We start from the raw sequence: 22,613 nt of genomic DNA on the forward strand, positions 1-22,613 counted from the left end.
AACTCAACACGAGTCTGTTTCCTATTCCACAATCCTCTGCCAGAGTCCACACAAATGTCTCTAAAACCCAACAGGACCAACTCCTCTCAGCCTGCATTGCCCAAGGAGCTGCTCTGCATCCAGACACTTTGTTTTCTACATATTTTCTACTCCCCTTACCCCAGCTTTGGCTTTTCCAAACCCAGTTCATGCTGGGGAGAGCAGCACAGAGCTCTTCTCAGAGCTGAGCTGCCACATGTGATTTCCCAATTTGGCTGCTACCTTCAAGGCATATCTCTACCATAAAAGGCTTTTCTTTGCCAAATCTCACATTCCTGGAGTTCCAAACTTTTCCTGGCTTCTCTTGCACTTTCTCATCTGTCAGCATTGCTGTAGCCTTTAATAACTGCTGCTTACACACACATACAGAGAGAATGTCAGAGACCTCTTGCCATTTCCTGACTCATTACTCACGCCTTGGCTCTGCACAGCCCACTCAGAGAATGTTTCAGTTTCCCAGTGTCCCTGGTTGCTGCCTGCCCCGTGCAACCCAGCGAGCCTGGTCGAGGTGGCCGTGTGGCAGGTCAGCCACCAGGTCTGACGAGCATCCAGTGCCTCCTTCCTTTTCAGAGCTTGCCAACAATGATGTTTTCCAGCCACAGGCTCTGCAGGTGTCACATCTGCCACTTCCCAGGGTGCAGATGCACAGAGCACAGCAGTCCATGCCACCAGGAATGCCCCTGCACGGCTCCTTTCATCTTGAGATCCAGCTGCTTTCCCACTCTCCTTGCACAGTCCATGCAGGCTGCACCTCCTCCATGAACTCACACTGAGGGTATGACCCCATACAGCCCCTCAGAGGCTCCACAGTCACCCAGCCATTGGCAGGGTCAGGGGTTGAGGCTGTTCTGTGCACAAGAGTTTGACCCAGATGCCCCTTCATCCCAAAATACAGCCTCAAATTTCTCCAGAGGCTTTGGGAAGATGGAACATGCTGAGCTCAGAGCCTTCCCCATGGACAGCAGGGGCCTTTTATTGAGAGGAATTAGTGCAAGGGGGCTGGAGAGGGAATCCTGCCTCAATAACCAGAACATTTTGTCCTTACATGGCACCTCCCATCCTGAAACTTCACAATGAAAGATCCCATGTAGAGCAGAGCCAAGCGAGGGCCCCTGTAATAAATCAACGCCCCAGCGACTTTGGCTGACACAGACATTCCTGAGCAGATTTGAATCTTGTTTGTGAGGAGGGACCCCTCCACGTCCACACTCTGCACACCCCAGCCACTAGAGAAGCATCTGGCAGCCAGTCCATGGCTCAGCTACCCCAGACACATCACAGGGATGCTGATCAGCAGGAAAACTCTGGTTCTAGCAGATCATAAGCTTATTAAAGATAGATTTGTGCTTTGGTCTGCAGAGATAAACAGATCAAAGGCACTCTGGTCTGTGTGCCAGTGCCGCCGGTATCCCCGTTTGGCAGAGGCAGGCTGGGATGTGCTCTCCATTCCAGTGAGGGCACTGGGGGAGCTCAGCCCAGCAGAGAGTCTGCCCAGGGCCATATCCAGGCTGTAATAAATCCATCCTTGGCTATTTGCACGGGGAACTTGGACGCAGCTGGTGGGGACTGAAGCACCTCCTTCACAGGGCATTGCTCCCTGTGCTGCTCTCCCCCGGCCCAGAGGAGCCAGGGGGTGGCCAAGCTTCGCTGGAGTTCTGCTGCCAGCCCGGGATCTGCTCTGTTCAGGAGGGAGAGCTAAAAGGGGAAGCAGGTCCTCGCACAGCTGGCCCAGCAGCTGATATTTGCACAGCGCTTTGAGACCCACAGATGAAAGATTTGAGAGACATGAAAGGCTGTCACTGCCTGTTTGTCATTTCGTGTGGTTCCTTCCTGCTATCTCACGCAAAGGAGACAACTTCCAGGAGAGGTGAGTGCAGCCTTAGGGGAAGGATGGGACAGTGGAGGCTTTTCCTGCCACATCCATTTGCACAAGGAGCACATCTGCACCCAACACTGGCTGGGCTCCAGCTTCCTCCACCCACTTTACAACCACCTCACCTTCGTCCTTATCTGTCCTCAGTTCAAAACAAGAGTCACCATCCTCCCTGAGCCACCTCTGATATCCCACTCCAGGCTCAGCTGTGCTTGCTCCAGGGGCTCACACGGATTGCAAAGCCAAAAATTGGGAATGACTGAATGAGTGGCATCAAGGCTCCCGACAGCAGGTAAGTGTGTGCCTGCAGAATGGAGCCGGGAGGGAGGGAAGGAACCTTAGCACATGGCAAACCAGCAGCCCCAAAGCTTGAGGTGAGTGAGGAAGGTGATGGTGACACTCAAGAAAGCAGCAGCGGGAGGCAGCAGGCATCCCACCCCCTGCCTGTGCCAGGCACGGCTCGGCACAGCCCGACACGCCGTGTGCTCGAGGCTGGGCTCACTTTCAGCGTTTCAAATTTGCCGGATGATAACCTCGGTGTCTGAGTTCACAGCCCTGATCCCACCCACTTGAGATCTGACTCATGTTGCAGTCACCGCTGCCTGGATATTGGTACGAGAGCAGGGAGGGAGCTTGGTTCCAGAGGAGGAGGGAGCAAGGGAGGAGGAGAGGAGACAGGAGAGGGACCGAGGCAGCCGCGGCTCGCAGCACACGCTCCTGCCTTCCCAGCTGAGCCACACACCGCGGAAAGTTGGAGCCAGTGCGGCCACTGAAGCCTCCACACGCTCAGCAGCTGAGACAGCAGCAGCACCTTCCCCAGGTAAAGATTTTGCCTTGCTTCTTGCAGAGTTGTTACGCTGATAAAATACTTTTTAAGTGAGATTCGGAAGGGTTGGTGGGTCCCTGCTGAGTGGGATCCTGCCATGGCCAGCTGGGTCGGAGCTAGAGGGTGTCACTCCTCAGCATCCCGTGGTGGCTGAAGTGGAGGCCACTTTGGGGACTTTTTTTGGCTGTTGCTGGTGGGGACAGCTGGATCCGAGAACATCGCGGTCAGAGGAAGGGTGCAGAGCCCTGCACATCTGTGGTGTGCAGCATCTGTGCCCCAGCAGCCTGCCCACGGGGGCTGCTGCTGGCTTCTTGCACTGACCTGCCCGAGCCTTTTCTCTGAGCACGGCAGCCCTTCCATCCAGCCCTGGCAGCTGCTGGGGATCTGCTCTGCCCCATCCCAGGGCATGGTCACATCTCAGGGCAGGATACCCCCGGGCTGGGCTGTAGCACAGGAGGGTTGGGCAGTCCCCAGGGGTGCACAGTGCTCGTTGTCCCTGTCCAAAATCGGATTCAGGAGGCTGAATCCCACAAACTCGGGCAGCTCCAAGCACATCCAGGAGCCTGACACCTCCGCTTTCATTTTCACCTTTCTTGGGCACTGTCTGCAGAGCAAACTTTCAAAATGCTGAGTGCTCTGCTGGGTTCCACATTTCCACATCCCTCTTCACATTTTCTGATTTCAGCAGCTGCTTTCCCACAGAGCCCCTTTCCTCCAGGGGACGCATGATGGAGGGCTGGTGGCAGTGATGGGAATTTTGTTCTGCCTCCCCAGCCCCTCAACAGGCAATAATTGCTGTTTTGTATCAGACATCACACTGGGGTAGGGCAGAGAGAGCACCAAGCTCTGGAGAAACCCAAAGAACAGGGACAGAAGCATCTGGGGATGCAGCCAGGCAGGACACCAGAGTCCCCTCACATTTGTCCTCTTTCACATTGCCTTCAAGTCCTACCCTCTGACAAATTTGCTCTTGTCCCATTGTGAATCAGGCTTATGGGCCTGTCAGGGGATCAAGAAGTCCGTTCCCAGGTTGGGAATTTTGCAATTTCCACCATGAAACCTCAAGCATCCTCTCTCAGACCACACTCCTGCCCATCTCTTGGCTGGAATACCTCTCCCAGCATGCCCAGATGTTCAGTCTCAGGAAGGAGTTGAATATAATTTTAGAAAAAACCGTGATACTCTGCTACAAGCTCTGCATGGCCAGGGAATGCACTTTACTCCTAAGTGCAAAGCACTTTTCTCAGGAAAAAGCTATCATGGGAGGCAGAGGAACATTTCAGGTCTGCAAGAGCACACCCCTCCTGCCCCTAGGACAGAGGTAAAAGGCTCCCTGTGGCATTTCTCCTGAGCCTCCACCCACCTCTGTCCTTTCCAGAACTGGGAAATACTTCCCAAAGAGAGGTTGCCACATGCAGGCACTGAGTGCTGCTCTCTGCCCCTGTGTCTGCTCATGGTGCCCGTGTATCCAGGCTTTTAACAGGTTCAAAACAGACCTGGTATGCCACAAGTAGAAGCACAAGAAGGGAGAGCAGCCAATGCATTCCCTGCCAGAGCCGGTGCTGCATCCCATTAATCTTACTGCAAAAGTGCACCAAGTGCTGGAATCAATCACGTTGGAGGAAAGGATGCTGAGAGATGGGGTGGGGAAATAAAAAGGTAAAATGCAACAGAAACTTCCCCTGAATAAATCACAGCCTCCTCCCCAGAGGAGATAAATGCCATTTTAAAGGGAAACACAGTGGATCAAATGCAACATGGACTGCAACAGAGCAGAAAATATTTGTTCAGGCAAGAGAAAGCAGAAATTACTATGAGAATTGTGACGAGGATAATGGGGAGACAATAGGATATTACAGCAGAAGGATCATTAATGCACCAGAGAAGGCTATTAACAGAATTCCTTAAAGATCAGCCTAGAGGTAAATTTTATTTAATGGTTTTCATTACTGATCTTGGCTCAGAAAATTAGGGTTTCTTTGAGAGAAATGTTCTGGTGGGAAACTTGGGAAAAGTTCTGCAAGGGACTAAATACTAGAGGAAAACCAGAGGAACTGAAGATTAACAGAAACACACCAGGCTGGCACAAGCTCACCTGCTTAGGGTCAAAAAGCAAAAATTGCTTCTCTAAGCAGCTGAAAGCATCACAGGAAAAATATCTGACTTTTAGGGAACCCCAGGATGAGTGCAACAACAAATGCAACCTGACAAATCTTCACAGCAGAGATAGTGTCAATCAGAACAGCACTGGAAAAGGCAGGAGAAAGATGACCCAGAAGCAGTGCCCTGCTCTGGTTCCTTCAGTGTCAGGAGGGTGATTTTGAGCCAGGTCCAGGCTGTGATAATGAGGATAATCAGGTAAATGTAGAAGCTGCCTGGTGAGACAGGGCTGGAAAGGTATCATTTATTCCGGCTGCTGCTGGAAAGACTGCCATGGGAAAGAGCTGCTCCACTCGTACCTCGAGGAGGAAATCAGCTCTGCCAAAACACAACAGGAGCAGAGGACACAGGGATTGAAGGTGGCTGTGAGTGACCTGGGCACATGTGGAGTCACAGAGAGCCAGTGCTCCAGGAGAGAGCTCTGAGCTGGGGTCTGTGTCCTGACGGCAGAGAGCTGACAGCTCCCCATCTATACCAGTCTGCTTTTCCTGCAAAGCCACATCCAGAGGCTGTGCTCTCCTGGGGGATTGCTTCCATGAGATAATCTGGCTGAGGGATATGGGAAAGCCTCCTGCACCTCCACCACAGTTAGGGCTGCAGCATCACACATCTGAGCTGGCAGGAGGCAGGTCCTGCCCCGTTCCATGGAGGAACATCCCAAGGGTTTGCAGGCAGCTGAGCCCTGTAGCCCACACTGAGCCACAGAGCCCCCAGCACTACCTGAGCTCCTCTGCAAGTGGCCATTCCTTGCCCTGAGCTAATCTGAAAAAGCAGTAAGAAGCAAAACTCCTTCTGGGCAGTTTGCAGTGCAGGGTTGCACCGGGAGCTGCCCTGGCCCCGCAGCAGAAGCCAAATGGGCCGATGTGCCCAGAGCTAGGTCCCACCAGCAGAGCCCAAGGTGAGCCCCAGCAGAGCCCCAGCAGAGCCCTGGGTGAGCCCCAGCAGAGCCCTGGGTGAGCCCCAGCAGAGCCCAAGGTGAGCCCAGGGTGAGCCCCAGCAGAGCCCATGTGAGCTGCAACAGCCAGAGGCAGGAGCAGGTTGTTGGTGTGTGGCGAAGCAGCCACGTAGGAGGCTGCCATCCACCCACAGCATTTTCTAAGTGTGCTACTCCCCCTATAATTTAATCTGCCATTTCCACATGTTGGGAGCAATGAAAACACATCCCTTTCACTTGGAAATATCCTTCTGTGGGAACAACCTGTTCTCCTCGCTGCCATCAGTGGGCAGGCAGCGTTCAGCTTGTTCCACACTCTCTTTGTGAGTGAACAAAGAGCTTTCCATGGCAAGAGCCTGCACTGCAGCTGGAGGTGAGGAACTGCTCCACATGCTGCTGCCATGGCTGAAAGCATCACATCCCTCTCCCAACAGCCTCAATCCCAGCACCCAAACTCAGAGGGCTTCCTGTCTGGCAATGAGTTTGCTCTGCTCAGCAAAAGGCTTCCCATGGGCTGGTTCATGTCTTGTTGTTTGCTTTCCATGCCTTTGGAAGCAGCAGGGCTGTGGGAATCATCTCTAATCTCAGTGGTCCAGTCCCAGTCTCTCCCCTGTATGGCTCCTTGCAATCAGTGGTTGTTTACTCATGCAGTCTCCCTGGTAGACTCCCTCCCATGGCCCCCATGCCTTTAGACTTGAATCAAAGACGTAAATCATCTGAAGAGTATTTCAACCTGTACCATAGTGTTATCTTGTTGTTGCAGGAGGGGTTTAACTTTAAAATCTCACCTTTGTCCTCTGACAAGGCTGGACCTTTTCCTTTCCTTGGGTTTTTTCTGACTGCTCCATCTCTGCAGCCTGTTGTGCTCTGCAGAGCAGAGAATCAGCTCCACCTTCCTTCACAATCCTGGGCACCACTGGGGAGGTTTCTCTGCTGCTCCATGGGGTGCAGAGAGCCTGCAGAGCTGGGTCGTGCAATACCCACAGGGACCAGCACACTGAGGAGGATGGGGAGACCCCTCATCTCATCTGGGAAGCTCCTGGTGGGAGACCACAGCTTGGACACAGGCAGATCCATGAGGGTCAGCAAGTCAGTCCAGCTCCTCAGCTCTCTTTCTTATCCCTGCACCGCCTCAATTCCCCTTTATGTATCTTCCCAACATGGATATTGCTTCCAGTCAAAAACTCAAGTCCCCTTTGAATCTGGTAGTGTCAGGGTCTTGGAGATCACCATAATCAGCAGCTCATTTGTAAGTTAGAGAGGTTTATTCTGTTGTTTCCTCCCTTGCAAAAAGTGGCTGTTTGTTATTTGTATCCAGACAGAAAACAGCCAGAAAAAGTAAATCTGCCAAGGATATTCTTCTTCCCTCCCAGGACCCAGAGCAGAGTGGGGATTTCCCATACAGGCTACAGGAGCTGCTGTGATTTGTGATGGCAGGGACCAAGCCCAGGCATTGGGCTGCTGCAAAGCACAGATACAAGGGCAAAGTGTAATGAGATTGGCAGCCACAGCCAAGATTCAGAAATTAGGTAGTCGTGACTAATTTTGCTGGATTGCATGACTGCTCCTTTCTCAGGAAAATTGTTTCCTAATAATCTTCCTCATTTTCATTTTTATCGTAAGCCTGTAGGAACGTGACGGTTTTAAAATCCCTGACCTTCTCTCAACTTCCCTACCTCACATGGGCACCCCTAGGGCTGGGAGAGCCCAGCTGGCAGGTACACAGGTGTCTGACTGCCAAAGGACTTTCCAGTTTGGGTTTAAGTGGGCTGCAGCAGCCAGGGAGGTACAGACACTTTGTTTCTGGAGGGTTTGAGGGGAAGCTCAAAGGGTCTTTGCCCACTGCAGCTCTGACTTGATGCTCTTATAGCATCACTGAATGGATTGGCTTGGAAGGGATCTTAGAGATTTCATTCCACCTCTCTGCCAAGCACAGGGACACCCTCTACCAGACCAGGTTGCTAGAGCCTTATCCAGCCTGGTCTTAGACACTTCCAGGGATGGGGCAACCTGTTCCAGAACCTGACCTGATGCTTTCTTCTGTAGGTTATCCTTGGGAGGTGGCAAAGCTCTGTCCCTGCTGGGGCACTGCTGACCACTGTCACCAACCAAACATGCAGAGGGCCTGAGAGCCCAAATGGTCACTCAGAGAAAAGGAGAAGGCAAGAAAGGAAAAGAAGCAGGTGAGACCCACCAGCAGCTGCCACAGGGCATCATCTCCAGCACTGAGCTCCCAGAGGGGACCAACAGGCACAAATGAGTTGCAGTTCCACATCTTTCCTAGACCATGTCATTCCCAGCACACAAGGCTGAACATATGAAGTGACTCTGCAGTGTTCTCCAAGGTCTCTGTAGAGTAAGGGTCACTTTGGGAAAGGCTCTACCCTGCCTGGTACAGGCTGACTCCAGGCAGCTCTGGAGCTGATGAGAGCAGGACTGCTCCATCCTCGCAGTGACACCATGGATCCGTGTTATAACCACACAAACTCTCAAAAAATGGACTCCTCTGTGCAGGTGGTGGTCGGGTTCTTCCTCGTCACCCTCATCGTGATCACTCTCAGTGGTAACATCATCGTCTGCCTGGCTGTCATCCTCGACCGCCGGCTCAGGAGCTTGACAAACTGCTTCATTGTCTCCTTGGCCATCACAGATCTGCTGCTGGGCCTCCTGGTGCTGCCATTCTCTGCTTACTATGAACTCGCCAGGAAGTGGCCCTTTGGCAGCATTTTGTGCAACATCTACACCAGCCTGGACGTCATGCTGTGCACGGCCTCCATCCTCAACCTCCTCATGATCAGCCTGGACCGCTACTTTGCTGTCACCACCCCGCTGCGCTACTGCCAGGTGGTCACTCCCTCCCGGGTGGCCGTGGGTTTGGTTGTTATTTGGACCGTTTCACTGATGTTCTCCTTCCTACCCATCCACCTGGGCTGGAACACCAACGGGACAGAAGTGCAAAACACAGACCCCACGTGCAACATGGAGTGCACGCTGGCAGTGAACCGTGTGTACGGGTTAGTGGACGCCTTGCTCACCTTCTACATCCCTTTGGTCATCATGTGCATCACCTACTACCGGATACTCAGGATAGCAAGGGAGCAAGCCAAGAGGATAAACCACACGTGGGGCAGCACGTCCATGCCGCCCATGGTGAAGGAGCACAAAGCCACGGTGACGCTGGCGGTGGTGCTGGGAGCGTTCATCGTGTGCTGGTTCCCCTATTTCACCGTGTTCACCTACCGGGGGGTGTGGGGGGACAGCAAGGTCAAAGGCACCCCCATGTCCATCGTTCTGTGGCTGGGCTATGCCAACTCAGCCCTGAACCCCATCCTCTATGGGACACTCAACAAGGATTTCCGGCTGGCATACCAGCACTTGCTGCACTGCTGGAGGATGGGACACCCCAGGAACCCCCACCTGCCTCCCCTCCAGAAGGCCCAGCCCAGGGGCAGCCAGGGCCAGGGCGGGCAGGAGGGTAAACCCTTGAAACTGGAAGTGAGGAGTGAGAAGGGGACCCTGCTCACTGATGGAGCCCTCAAGAGGTAAGAGCCTCCCCACACTTCGATGGTAGGTCTGTCCCCAGAGAGGAAGGCAGAGGGGGGGACCCCACATTGTCCATGGACTTTTAAGCAACAAATGATGTCCCAGCAGGAGATCCTTGCCAGGTAACTCCTAAATTCTACCACTCAGGAATTCATCACGACTCACAGAAACCCAGTTTTCATCCCCTCCATGCTGGCAGCACGACTCCAGGTACTCCAGCTTCCCACATGGAATTACTGCCCTGGAATTGCCACTGCTCACAGGGAGCACAGAATGTCCCCTGGCTTTGCTGGGTAATGGGGACAGTTGCCACCAAAATTTGCTCTACAGAACAGCATGACACTGTTAGCTGGGGCTGCTCCCCAAAATCAGCCATGTCCCAGCAAATTCTGGGCACAGAGCAGAGCTTCAGAGGCCAGAAAAGGTGACTGTCCATCACAGAGGGGAAAATGGGAATTAGTCCTGGGGCACAGTCAGAGCACCTGCAGCCAGGCTGAGAGTCCCTGCAGGAGCCAAGATCTGGGTTCCAGCTCCCTGCAGAGCAGCTCAGCCTGCACCCTCAGCATTTCAGCCATCACTTTGCATCAGCAGTGAATTCAGCCAACAGCAAGTTTCATTTCCATCTCTGGAAAGGGGCAGGAGTCACCCAAATTAGGTTGGCAGATGTTTTTAGAAATACAAATACCCATGTAAAGTTAGAGCTGAAAATTCCCTCGGGGTCATCCCAAGCATGTCACGAGGGTCAGTCCCACCAAGGGGTGTGGTGAGGTAGCAGGATGGGAGAAAAGTGGGCAAGTTCTGTGCCAGGCTGTCTCCCCAGCCCCCTCCCTGGGCACCCACATCCCTACAGGGCTGTGCCACCCTCTCACTGCCTCGCTCCAAGGTGTCACTCAGCCAAGGAGAATGGAGAGGCAGGCTGTCAATCTGCTGCTCCTGAGACTAATCTAACCTCTGAGCAGTGCCTGATAAGCAGCCCAGAAACTTTCCATCCATAGATAAGGAGTCCTTTGATTCCCTGCTCCCCAAAGCAGCCACGCTCGTGTGTTCTTGCGGCACGTGCCCTTGATCCTGCCTCAGAAAAAATCTTAAGCCACCAAAAGGAGAACTCAGGGAGGTGAACCAAAGTTCAGAGTTATCCAAAAAGCTGAGCCAGCATTGTGCCTCCCCCAGGGCACCACTGTGACTTTACTCAAGGGAGGGGGGCAGAAAAAGAGATACAGATGGATGGATTAACATGAACAAATACAAGAATGCAGGTCCTGGGGCTGCCCTTTTCTGTTTCCAAGGAATTAATGAAGAGCCCAAAGTAATAGCATTTGGTAAATTGTAGGTTGTACGTTAAAACATATGGAAAACACTTGTTTAAGGTGGTGGGGGTGTTTCTGCAAAGATACAGAGCCAAAGAGAGCTATCCTCTTTACTCACACAGAAGTGCAGCCCCTGGTTTGCCCAGGGGCTCATGCACTGAGGCTCTGCAGCTGAACCAGGAGAGCTGGTGATGGGGAACAGGCTGCCAGGATTTCCCTGCACAGCCAAGAGAGAAGAGAATATAAATGTCAGTGTTTTCTCACAATGCTGCTTTACCACACAGGGATAATAATGACTTGGAGGGAGATAAAAGGGGAAGAAAAATGTGTTTCTGTTCCTCAGGCAGAGGGCAGGGTCACTGATTTCCTGGCTTTCGCCCTCCCAGCTTTTCCAGGTAGAAAAGATTCTTCCCCTGGTTCCCCAGAGGGAACACTCAAGCAAGGGGATGTTTCTTGACCTTTCTAAATCCAGAGATCTTCCCCCACATCCTACACAGCATCACCACTGTGGTTTCTGTTCACAATCAGATAAGAGTTGCTCGTGCACCTGCTGTTACTTTCTCTCATTCTCTTCGTAGCCCTCTCACCTCACAGCAATGATGCACCAGTGATCATATGTGGCCTCTTCCCTTTTTCCCTTAGTCAGATACACAAAGATCTGCTGTTGGCAGATGATCAGAATCTACTAATATCACACATGACAGGTGAGCACAGGATTTACCTGTTCACCAAAAACCTGGCACCCAATTTCACCCCAGCACAAACCAAGCTGGTTCCTCTCCCCTCTTCCTCTCTGCAGAATCTTCCTAGTCATCTACCCTGAACATGCTAACAGGAAAAGACCAACATAAATCATTCCAAAAACTCCTACCCCGCCCCAGATGAGAGCACCCAGAGCTCAGAAGAGCTCTGCTCAGAGAAGCTCCATGGGATCATTCAAGGGAAAGCAGAATTTTGAACCGTTGCCCTTAATAACAATGTTCTTTTCAGTTATGAGGCATAGGGAAAAGAACTAACAAACAAGAGTGAATGTACTGGAGAACTGCAGCCAGTCTCAGGGGTCACTTAGAGTCTCAGTCAGGGGCAGGGCAGGGAATCCAAATCCACAGGACCTCCACAGCTGCTGGGGGCTGGAGGGAATTTCCATGGTAGGGCAGAGAGTGCAGGGCCAAGCAGAGATGCAAGGAAAGGACAGCTGCTCCCATTTCCCCACCAGGCACCAGAGAGGAAGGCAACTCACAAAAAAATCAGTAAAGAAAACTGCAGGAACCTGCCTCAGTGCAGTGGGACAGGGCTCTGAAGAGACCTGGTGCTTGGCATGCTCATGGCTGTAGGCTCTGAGACCTGACCCTGATGGTCAGAGAGATTAAAATCCCATGAGAGGGAGCATTCAGCACTAACAGCAGGGTAGAAAATGCTGGAGTTGAGTGAGTGACTGTGGATCACATTTTTGCATATCATTTGTGCTTAGAGCAGCTTGGGACAGGACCATGGCCACAATATATGGGCAGAGGAGAAGCCAGTTCCCACTGGAAAGGATCACTGTCCTAATCTCAACATGCCTGCCCCAGCTGCCAGCCTCAGGCAGACACTCTGGTGCTTCACAGAGCAAAGCCAGGCTCAACCAGGCTGGCACTGACAGACTGGTCTGTTCTTTTTCTCTTTTTTCTGTCTTCATGTGCAATTTAACCTTCCCAGCACTGGAGCTTTTCTATGAGTCTCAGCCAGCCCGCTGCCCTAGGACCCACATCTCCCAGCCTTCAACTCCTGGCTGCCCTCTTCCAAAAATCTTGTGTGTGAGGTTGAAAGGACAACACTCAGCTTTCCTCAGCGTGAACTCAGCAGCAGAGGCGAGAGCTGCAGGGTGAGTACAAGGCCAGGGTCACTGAGTGGAAATGAAAGAAGAGGCAGCTCTCCCTTCTGTAGCATCCACTGCATTTTTCCTAGTGCAGGCATCCCTTCCTGATGCAAAGAGTACAGAGATACATCCTCACTCCTTTATCCATCACTGGCTGCTCTCCAATCAAGTCCCACATGCAGGGGAGGTGCACAGAGCTGGGCCCCCCTCTGTGGCTGCCCTGGAGTTTTGGGATTATAGAATCAGCCTGAGATACCCAGGAAGAGGCAACATCCTGCCTGTCCCTCATGCACTGCAGAGGCAGCTGCATTCAGCCCATGAATTCCCAGCACACTTCATTTTCATGCAAGCCTACATCCACACAAATTGCCAGCAGCTTTGGCGGAGATGCTGGCAGGGCTCCCGAGGTGAAGAGCTGATGCTGCACCAGGCATTGCTGCTCTCTCCAAGTGGTGCTGGGCTGGAGGCCACAACTGCCATGCAAGGGGATGCCTCTCAGCTCCAGAGAGCCCATTTTGTGCAGCCCTGTTCAGGAAAAGTCAGGCAAGGTCACCCTGACCTCCACACGGTCTCCCCTCCACTGCTGCATGCTGATAACCTGGGCTCTCTGTATTGACTGTGCCTTGGGGGAGGGAATTGTCACCCACGAGCTGGAAGCTGGGCACACTTTGTCCCTGCTGCACCCTGAGCATTTCTAACCTTGGCCAAGGTCACAGCAATAACTGGAGCTGGTGCTGTCTGTCCACACACACAGCTGGGAGAGAGCTGGAGTGCAGGGACCTCCTGCCCTGGGGTGCAGCACAAACCTGCACTTCTCAGAGGCACCCCCTGAGAATCACCCTGGAAATGCCACTGCCCATCAGCAGAAGGAGAACCAGAGGATGGGAGGCTGCAGATGCTGTAGTTTGGGGAGGCATCACTGCTGCCCTGCAGGAGAAGGGGAATGAACCCTCCAGTCTGGAAAGCACAAAGCACAAAGTGAAGGTCCCCAGGGCAGGCACAGTGCTCACCCCTCCAGCAGTGCAGACACAAGGCAGAGTCATCTCTGCTGCTGTCACTGCCCAGCACCAGGGGCAGAGGGGACACCTATTCCAGCTCTTCTGCTTCATGCTTTCCATCTCTGGGCATATGTTCTAAGACACATGTAGTTTCTATGAGGTGAAGTCAAAATGCCAGCCATCCCCTGAGAGGCTGCTGATCTAATCAGCAGATTAGATCAGCAGAATGAAACAGAGGTCTGGGGGGAGAGGTTTGCAGGAAATCTGAGGTCCTGGTATGACCACAGATTTCCTCTCTGCACCATGGGGGTGGGGACAGGAAATGTCACCTTGTACAGGACACTCAAACAGTTCCTGACCAAAAAATTCCCTGACTGACAGCCGGGAGAGGGGCCATGGGAGAAGCAGCGTCCAGGAGCAGAGCACTCCAGAACATCAACTTTTGTAAGGCTACAACTCTGACAACTCAGCCCCACTGCTGCTAGCTGCCCTGAGGGACAGGAAGAACAGGCAGAGAAAGCCACAAAGCAAAGTGATATTGCTCAGAGGGGCGTTGGATGATAGGTCTTGGGGTGATGCAAGCCTGCTCAGCTCTGCCCAAATGTCAGCACTCAGTATTTAGCCGAGGATGCCGAGAGCATCCCCACAGCATCACAGCACGGTCCCTCCCAGGCACAGCAGGTGCTGAATGCAGCACCCTGACACTGGGGAGCAGGAGAGGGGGAAATGGACCCATCTGCATCCTGTAAAGCCATTGATCACCCTCTGTGTTCCCCTGCAGGATCCCTGCTCTGGCACATGACATTCACTCCATCCCCAAACGCTGCTGGAGAGTTCTCTGCCCGCCCAGGTGTCTTCCCAGGAGGGTGGTGTGTTAGAAGAGCCCTTGGAGGAGCTGCAGAACAACATCGCCCCTGTCCTGTCTGGGCAGTGACACTTTCAGCATCAAGTCCCACACCAGCAGGAAGAGATGCCTGAGAGCTGGGTCAGGAAGCAGCACATGCCCTTGACAGGACTGGGATGGGATTTGGGATGGGATTTGGGATGGGATGGGATGGGATTTGGGATGGGAGTGCCCTCTCCAGAGCCATGGCAGTAGGTCAGGCTGCAAGGGCATGGGGGCTGTTGCTGAGGTCTTGGTGCCAGGCAGACCAGCCTAGGATGGAGAAAAGCAGCACAGGCACTTCCCTGGTGTCCTGGGGATGTGACCACTCCTCAGAGGGGGCAAGGCCTGGTAGATGGGGTGATGTGCCAGAAGGGCTCAGCCCTCAGGGTGATGTTGGCAGTGCTGGATGTCCGTGCACAGGACACCCCAGTCCCTCAGCATCCATGCTGGGGCAAGGCTGTCTCCCATCCCTGGGGCTGTCCTTACAGCACACCACCTGTCCCAGCCCTCCTGCAAGGGAAAGAGAAGCCCTGGAGCCTGCTGGGCCATGAGAGACACTGAGCAGCCAGGGCTCAATGCTAAGGCTCCCAAAAGAGGATGTTTCTGCCCTGAGCCTGTGCAGAAATTATCAGTGGTATAAAAATCTATTTAAGACAAAAGGAAATTGCGATATTTTATTTCTGTGGGTGTGCTTTGTCCTGGGAAAAGCCTCCCTGCCCTGCTCCATCCACCCTGCTGTCCCATCCCCATCCCTCTGCTGGGACAGAACCTGGACACACAGCACAAACTCGCAGCACAGGGTACCAGTACAGCCAAATACAGGCACAGCTCCCCTGGGCAAGGCTGGCACCCCTTGAGCACACCTTGCCCCATGGGACCAACCAGATGATCCCTGCCTGGTCCCTGCGCTGATGAGGCAGAGGGGACACCTTGCTGTCCCCTAGGAGCGGTGGCACCGCTGGCTCGGAGCTCCCCCTGTTTGCTGCGGGCACAGACCGGCCCCGAGCTCCGGCCACACCCGCAGTGTCACCCCCTGTCATCCCCCACGGCGGGGTGCCACCCCACATCCCACCCACAGCACCGCGTGTCAGCCTCTGCCACCTGCACCTCTGTGGGTTTCACCCTTCCACCACTCATTAAGAGCACCCAAAGAGCAAGGAAAGCGGAGAGAGGGGGGTTTTGCAGCCCCAGCCTCCCAGCACCCAGTAAAATCCCATAAAACATCAGTGGGCAGGGAAACATCCCCAGCAAGGCGATGCCCTGGCAGCCAAGGTCCCCTCATGGTCCTCGGGACAAGGAGCTATGGGACTCCAGGGCTGAGCCCCCCAGAGCAGATGGAGGAATTGCCTCCTCAGCAGCTTCACAGAGCAGCAGGAGCCGGGTCCCTGCAGAGGAGCACACGGAGAGCTCGTCTTCCCCAAACAAACCCGGCGGGAGCAGGCCTGAATCGCCTGCAGCATCCACGCTCTGCTCCAGCGCCGAGAAGAACTGGCAAACACACACCCAAACCCCTGCCACCTATGATAACAATTAGAGACTTATCTAATTGCAAAAATAATTGCAATTGAAGTGTTTAATTACCATACTAAGCAGGGAGAGCTGTTTCCTACTGTTCCAGTAGCACTCCCGATCCATCAAACAAGGTTCGGGGCTTGTTTGGGTGTTGGGTTTTTTGGTTTTTCTGGTTTTCTTTTTTTTTGATTATTAGATTGCAGCCCCAGGGGATGAAGAGATTTGCTAATTAGGGTCTTGGAGAACAGCTACCAATTCACAAACACTTGCTTTTAATTTCAATACTAACAAGGCTGGAAGGGGGAGAAATCCAAAATACAGAACATCTGTGGCAGTGCTGGCTGCAGCAGCCCCTCCTCACTGGGCTGACACCGCTCAGGGACCATCCCAGAGACCACAGGGTTGGGGAGGGGTTGGCTCTGTGCAAGCACAGGCAGGGTGGAGCTGCTGCTCTGGGTCGCTGCTGTCACCACAGCCACCACACAAACTAATCCCACCATCGATCGTCTGTCTAATCCCCTCAGGGACCATTGGCTTTCTCAGTGATGGGCTAATCCTGGTCCTGAGGCAGCCGTTCAGTTCCCTGGGGGTGCAGCAGCAAGAATTTCTCCAGGTGACATTTGGTTTTGTTCTCCTCTAAACTGACAACAAAAGAGAATTTAATTCTCTCTCCAAGCAGCGATTCTGTGAGGGAAGAGAAACTGCTTAGGAAGCTCCTAACCAACATCTGCTCTGTCAGATAGGAAATATCCCCTGCTGGTGGAGGGAGCACAGGCAGGGCTGGCTGCCAAGTGCATGGGGACATCCCCATCCCCCTGTCCCTGCAGGGGACACAGGAACTCCCACTGCCCCTATAAACAGCACCCAAACCTCACCTTGCCCAGCCCCACAGAGACCCACAGTGCCTGGCTGGGCTTCTTCCACCAAACCACCTTTCCCATCCTTGCCACAGCTCTGGGAAGGGTCCAAAAACCTGCAGAGAGGAGACACAGAGAAGGAGAGAAGCTCACAGGAGGCAGGAGCAGCCGCAGGGCATCCAGGCGTCCTGTCCCCCAGGAGCACAGCTGAGACGTGGTGGCTGCCACGGGCCGGAGGCAAAGGAGCGTTTTATTTCTTTTATCTAAAAGAGGAACATCAGTAGAATGAGAAAAAACTGTGTTGGGTTATTTTTTTTTCATGCTGTCATGTGATTAAACACAGAGGAAACAGAAAGGTAGAGAACAGCCCCGAGCAGTGGAAAATGAGAAACTTTGTGTTAGAAATCTCAAGATTTGATTTGCTGGAATAAAATACATTTTGGGGCCACTCACCCAACAGTTTTGGCTGGGGAATCAAGCCCTCTGGAAAGGTTATGGAGCCCATTTCCTCCCTACAAATCTAAAAATTATATTTCTATGTCAAAACATCTTGAAACCAAGGACAAGCACTCCCTTCCTGCATGAAGGAGACGACCATGGGGAAGGCATCATCAGCTAAACCCTTCCTGCCCAGTATTCCCCCTCCACCAAGAACGCCAAGGCAGGCAGTGCCAGCAGCACGGGCTGACCCCGGCCACCCCAGGATGGTGGCCATGAGACCAGCAGCATGGCTGTGCCACTGGGATGGTGGCCAAAGGACAAGAGAGAGAGGACAGAGCCACTAGAGGGCACAAGTATGACAAAAACACGTCCCCACATCAAGGGACCTCCAGCTTCTGCAGTTCAATAGTCCCAAAACCTCTCCTCACCCCCACCTCCCAAAAGTGCACCCTTAGCTCTCCCCCACCACTAACACACCTTCTCCTGGTGGCCCAAGACCCCACCAGGCAGAACTGGCTCTGGAGAGCCCGGTGCCCCTGGCCAGGCAGCAGGATGTGGGTCCTGCAGGGAGCCATCTGCTCGTGGCCTAGGTACATGTCCTTTTCTCCTTGTCCTTTTCTTCTCCTTCCTCCCCCAGAGCATCCTTCAGGCAGCACTCCCCTCCCCACTGCTGCAGCCTCCACTGCTTTCATTAAGGCTCTTGCACCAAACCAAACATCATTTGTCAGGGAAACAGCTGCCAGAGGCAGCTCTGCTGGAACAGATGCCCCCGTGTCCCCCAGCTCACAGACATTGTCACATCCACCTTCCCGGTGTGCCACACGCTGCTCCGTGTGTGTACACGCTACCCACGCGGGTTTGCTGTCCCCAGTGCAGGGTGGAGGTCACACAGCCCTGTTTCCTGAGCTATATTCCTGCCACAACTCCATGGGCACCCTGGGACTCCTGTGTGGGTGTCTGAGCTGCTCTCAGCACCCGGGCTGCCCCCTCCACCCCACCCTCCCTGGGTGCAGCTGGCAGGTGCTGTTACCCCGGGGGTGTTTGCACAGCTGTCAGGGCCTCCCGGCTGGATCTGCTCTCCTTGCTCACAATTCCCATCCCATGGGCAGCAGATCTCCTCCCTGCCAGCAGGAACCAGAGCCGCTGGAGGCAGAGGCAGCAGCACCCTCCGACCCCTGCACACAGGGACTGATGCTGATTAAACGCAGCCCCGGTGCTGATAATTAATTTCTCAGAGGATGAATTACTTGGGAAAGCTCCAGAATGGATGTTGTTCTTCCTGCCACAAAGCTGCTAGGTCTGTTTGGGCTTTTAAAAAAAAAAATCTATCAGCACAGGGGAAGAACATCCCCTGATGAAGAACCACAGCCATGCCCTGGGCAAGGGGTGCCTGTGGGGTTTGGGATCTGTGCTGGGGCTGTTCTCTGGGTCCATGAGGGCAGGGCAGGGCAGCAGGATGTGCTGGCACTGCCCAGGTCCCAGCAGTCAGGAGACCCTCAGAACAGGCTATCAGCATTGGCCAAACGCCCTCCAGCAGCTCCTTAGACCCAACTCAATCCACACCTTGAGCTCAGACATCCCCGTCCCCCATGGGACCTGCCCAGGAAACCACAGGGATCTGTGTGGGGAGCACCCACCTGCCCTGTCCCCAGCACTGCCTGGCATCCGTGGCGCTGGCTGTGGCTGTCCCCAGCCCGGAGCCGGGGGGCTGGAGCTGGTCCCCGTGTCCCTGAGCCCGCCTGTCCCCGTGTCCCCGAGCCCGCCTGTCCCCGTGTCCCCGAGCCTGCCTGTCCCCGTGTCCCCCAGCCCGCCTGTCCCCGAGTCCCCCAGCCCGCCTGTCCCCGTGTCCCCCAGCCCGCCTGTCCCCGTGTCCCCGAGCCCGCCTGTCCCCGTGTCCCCCAGCCCGCCTGTCCCCGAGCCCGCCTGTCCCCGTGTCCCCGAGCCCGCCTGTCCCCGTGTCCCCCAGCCCGCCTGTCCCCGTGTCCCTGAGCCCGCCTGTCCCCGAGTCCCCCAGCCCGCCTGTCCCCGAGCCCGCCTGTCCCCGCGGCTCCCGGGCGCGCTGGCGCGGGGCCGCGCTGGATGCGGATGCGGAGCGAGCAGCCCCTGCAGACACAACTATTACGCAGGGCTCTCCATCCCTTTGGCTTAATAGGAAGCATTTTTCTGTTTCATTTCCCTTACCCTTGGAGCTGAAACCGCCTTTCTGCAGCAAAACACACCAAGCCAAGGAAATTCTTCTCCCTTTCCAGCTCGCAAACTCCCCTCCCTCCTCCATCAGCAGGAATGTCCACCCCTTGTCTGGGGTATTGTACTGTTGGAGGGACAAGTGACCCCCACCCCGGTCCTCCCACCTTGGAGACAGCAGGGACAGAAATACTGAGGGGGCTGCAGGATTCTGTTCTCTCCATGTACAGATTTACAAATATTCCCAAATACGGCAGAAGGCAAAGCCTGCCCTCGGCTCACCTCCTCTGGCCCTCCCTGAGGGCACTTCACTCGCTTGGCCTGCTTCAAGGCTGAGCTAAGTCCACCATTCGTTATTGGGCAATTAAGCTCTTAATTAACAGGCTGATTTCCCCTCAGAGCCCTGCCAGCAGCTCTTGGTCCCTTGGTTAGCTGCCTCCCGGCAGGGCAAAACCTGCAGGGCCTGGGGAGTGCTCCTGTCCCAGGGATGGCTCTGAGCTGTTTTTCCTACCTGCCCCATGATCTGCTCCTGCCAGCCTGGCTCTGGGGCACCATGACCCAGCCTGAAGGCGTGAGCCTGCTCCAAAAATGCGGCTGCGGCACAAGTGACAAGCACATGTTTGGGCTTAGAGTGACACCAAGGAGTCAGGGCCAAACAAGGGTGAGACACTGCCACCGTGAGTGATGCTTAAGCCTAAAACTCCAAGACTAGAAAGCCTCCCAGTTTATAAGCCTTAAGGAAAAAAAAATACAATATTCGAGATATTCCTGCCTAAAGAACAAATCTCTCAGCAGCCTCTGCTGCCAGCATATCCCCTCTGCGCGCTCCTCCCTCCTTCGGGACTGAGCTGGGAAAGGAGGCAGCAGTGCCATGCCCCAACCCCAAGCTGGGGGATAACACGGAGACCCTGCCCCAGGCTCCCCACCAGCCTCCAAACCTCAGAGAACCGCAGCAAACCAGCCGTGATGAGCCGCCGTCCTCGGTGCGATGGCAGGGGCTGCCCTGCAGCGCTCCGGCTTTCGTGTATTCATCACTTGTCAGCTCCCCTTAGCCGTGAAAAGAGAGTTATCCTCCCCCCGGGGCAGAGCCGTCCCGTTCCCGGCAGGGCTGGGGACACGGGAGGCTGGCACTGAGCGGTCCCTATCCTGCTGCCGGGGTGTCTGGGTGGGAGGAGAGACGCGAGTTTGGCTAATCCAAGTGGAAACTAATTGTGTTTCATTGAGGTTTTATCTCTGCAACTGGCAACATGCTCCTGCAGGAGATTTAGTGTGAAGTTGTCTGGTCCCTGCCAAGAAGGTTGGTTTTTTGTTGGTTTTTTTTTAGAGAAAGCACATTATGCATCAAAGTTGAAATTCAAATCCCTTTTTCTTCATTCTCAGAGTATATTTATGACGCTCCTGATATTCCTTGGTGCATCACGGTTTGTGGGAAGCCCCCAGTCACTGCAGGAGCCCAGGACCAGCTCAAAGAGCCTCCTGAACTTCTTCTGCTTTATGTTTTTTCTCTTTGCTTTAAATTGTTGCAGCATGAGTGGGGGGCTGTGGGCAGGCAGGGAGGAAGCTGATGCACATCAGTGGCTCCGGGTGAACTCCCCCCAAGCCTCCCAGGGCTTCCCAATCTAGGCTTGCTCCTCTCCATCCCAGCCCTGCTGTAATTTCCACACCCTCGTGCCCTCCGTGTGCAGCCTGGTGCCTGCAGTCTCATCCTGCTTGGGGCTGGCAGCAAATCGAGTGTTTTTCCCTAAAGATGCCTCCACTTCTCCCTTCGTGGGGGTTTAGCAGGTTTTGAGTACAGCCATGCCAGGAGGTGAATCAGCCCAGCCTGGAGCCTGCACCAGGAAGGGGAGGAAAGAGGGGGGGCACAAGGAGGGGCAGTTCTGTGAGTGCAGAGGGGGAAAACAGCGCTGCAGCCCTCTCATCCAAACCCTTTTTGGGGTGCAGACCCACCTGGTTTGCTGAAGCAGGCTGGGAGGGTGGATGGGTGGGGGGCTCCTTCTCCCCACCCAGCAGCTCCTCTCAAGGCATCAGGACAAGCCCAGCATCTGCAGTCACTGGAAAATCACGCTCCATTTCCAGAAAGGAAAGCAAAGTGTAAATCTCCCTCTCAGACACACATTTGTTCCTCTGCAGCAAGAAAAGTGGCGAAAGCTTTAATTTCCGAGCTGGGAGGGAGAGACATACATCAGCAGCACCCCGGGTGCAGAGGAATAAAACATCAGTTCTGGGATTACACCAGCAGCCCCTGAGATTTCTCCCTCCCTGGCTGTAATCCAGGCCCCATAGCTCTTACCTCACACTGTGTTTGGGGGAAATCTGGACACCTTCTTGGTCGTGAGGGTGGTTATTGCACCAGTGTTTGCCCACAAGTGCCAGGCTGGAGGGAGGCAGGGATTCCCCTGGCTGCATTTCACATTCAGAGCAGGCTGGCCGTAGTGCTCGGCTCTCCCCAGAGATTCCCTTCATAAGAGGGAGCAAATTCCACTTATCTATCCAGGGGAAATTTGCATTTTAAATATCCCAACTCCAAATGTCACCCAGTTTGATCCCCCAAGCTGAACAAATGCAGTAGAGCAGGGAGGGGGCCAGGGTGGCTCACCAGTGTGAACAGCCAGGAAGAAAGGAAAAAAAACAAGGTTAAAATCTTGTACAGATGTTTAATCTGTGCTGAGGTTGAGGATGGGAGCAAACATGGCAGAGACTTTCCCCCTCTTCCAGCCTCCATCAGGCAGGACACGGGGGAACAGGTATCCGAGGCTCCAACCATTAAAGATTAGGGATTTTGTGTTTGAGATTTTGTTTACACAATAAGACTTAAGACTGCATGGAGTGTAGGTGGATTCTCCCCGGTGCCTGCAGAGGGATTAGTGCCTATAAAGCAGCCAGAACGAGCTAAAAATTGGTGAGATCAAAGTGCAGGAAGAGGAATCCCACGTTCTCCGGGAAGGAAGGAGAGGGGAGGAAGAGGGCAATGGTCAAGCCTGAGACAATTGCTGCTGCTGGTCCTGGAGAAGATGGGAAAAGGCACAGAGCATCCTCACACTGCAGCTGAAGGGATGCCAGAAGGGATCTCGGGGAGCAGCCGGACCCCAGGTGTTTTCCATCCTCTCCTGAGGCTGCAAAATCTCCCTGACCAGTTCTAGTCTGCAGGAGAGGGGTGACCCCAGCCCTTCCTGAGCTCTCTGCTGCCACAGGGCC

At 54.2% G+C, this 22,613-nt stretch overlaps 1 protein-coding gene and 1 long non-coding RNA gene across 4 annotated transcripts; one reads left to right on the top strand and one right to left on the bottom strand.

Annotated features, from left to right (window-relative positions):
• The first annotated feature begins 2,198 nt into the window (after positions 1 to 2,198).
• On the top strand, positions 2,199 to 15,068 carry HRH2 (histamine receptor H2). Of its 2 annotated transcripts, XR_004419501.2 has the most exons (4): positions 2,199 to 2,732; positions 7,879 to 9,374; positions 12,381 to 12,546; positions 14,320 to 14,399. XR_004419501.2 is itself a non-coding variant. In XM_033073257.2 (3 exons), the coding sequence occupies exons 2-3, from the start codon at positions 8,257 to 8,259 to the stop codon at positions 14,414 to 14,416; spliced, it is 1,215 nt and encodes a 404-aa protein (XP_032929148.1). In that variant the 5' UTR covers positions 2,199 to 2,732; positions 7,879 to 8,256; the 3' UTR covers positions 14,417 to 15,068. The 2 variants fall into 2 exon arrangements, 1 of the variants encoding a protein (XP_032929148.1); XM_033073257.2 differs by lacking the exon at positions 12,381 to 12,546 and having other exon boundaries at positions 14,320 to 15,068.
• A 1,117-nt stretch (positions 15,069 to 16,185) lies between these two features.
• Positions 16,186 to 20,916, bottom strand: LOC117003364. 2 transcript variants are annotated; one of them, XR_004419503.1, is made up of 3 exons: positions 19,416 to 20,916; positions 16,812 to 17,056; positions 16,186 to 16,620 (listed from the first exon to the last, which is right to left on the bottom strand). It is a non-coding gene; the product is annotated as an uncharacterized LOC117003364 (long non-coding RNA). The 2 variants fall into 2 exon arrangements; XR_004419502.1 differs by having other exon boundaries at positions 16,186 to 17,056.
• Positions 20,917 to 22,613: the final 1,697 nt, after the last annotated feature.

This window comes from Catharus ustulatus, chromosome 15 (assembly GCF_009819885.2).
Source record: "Catharus ustulatus isolate bCatUst1 chromosome 15, bCatUst1.pri.v2, whole genome shotgun sequence".
NCBI classification, from domain to species: Eukaryota; Metazoa; Chordata; class Aves; order Passeriformes; family Turdidae; genus Catharus; species Catharus ustulatus.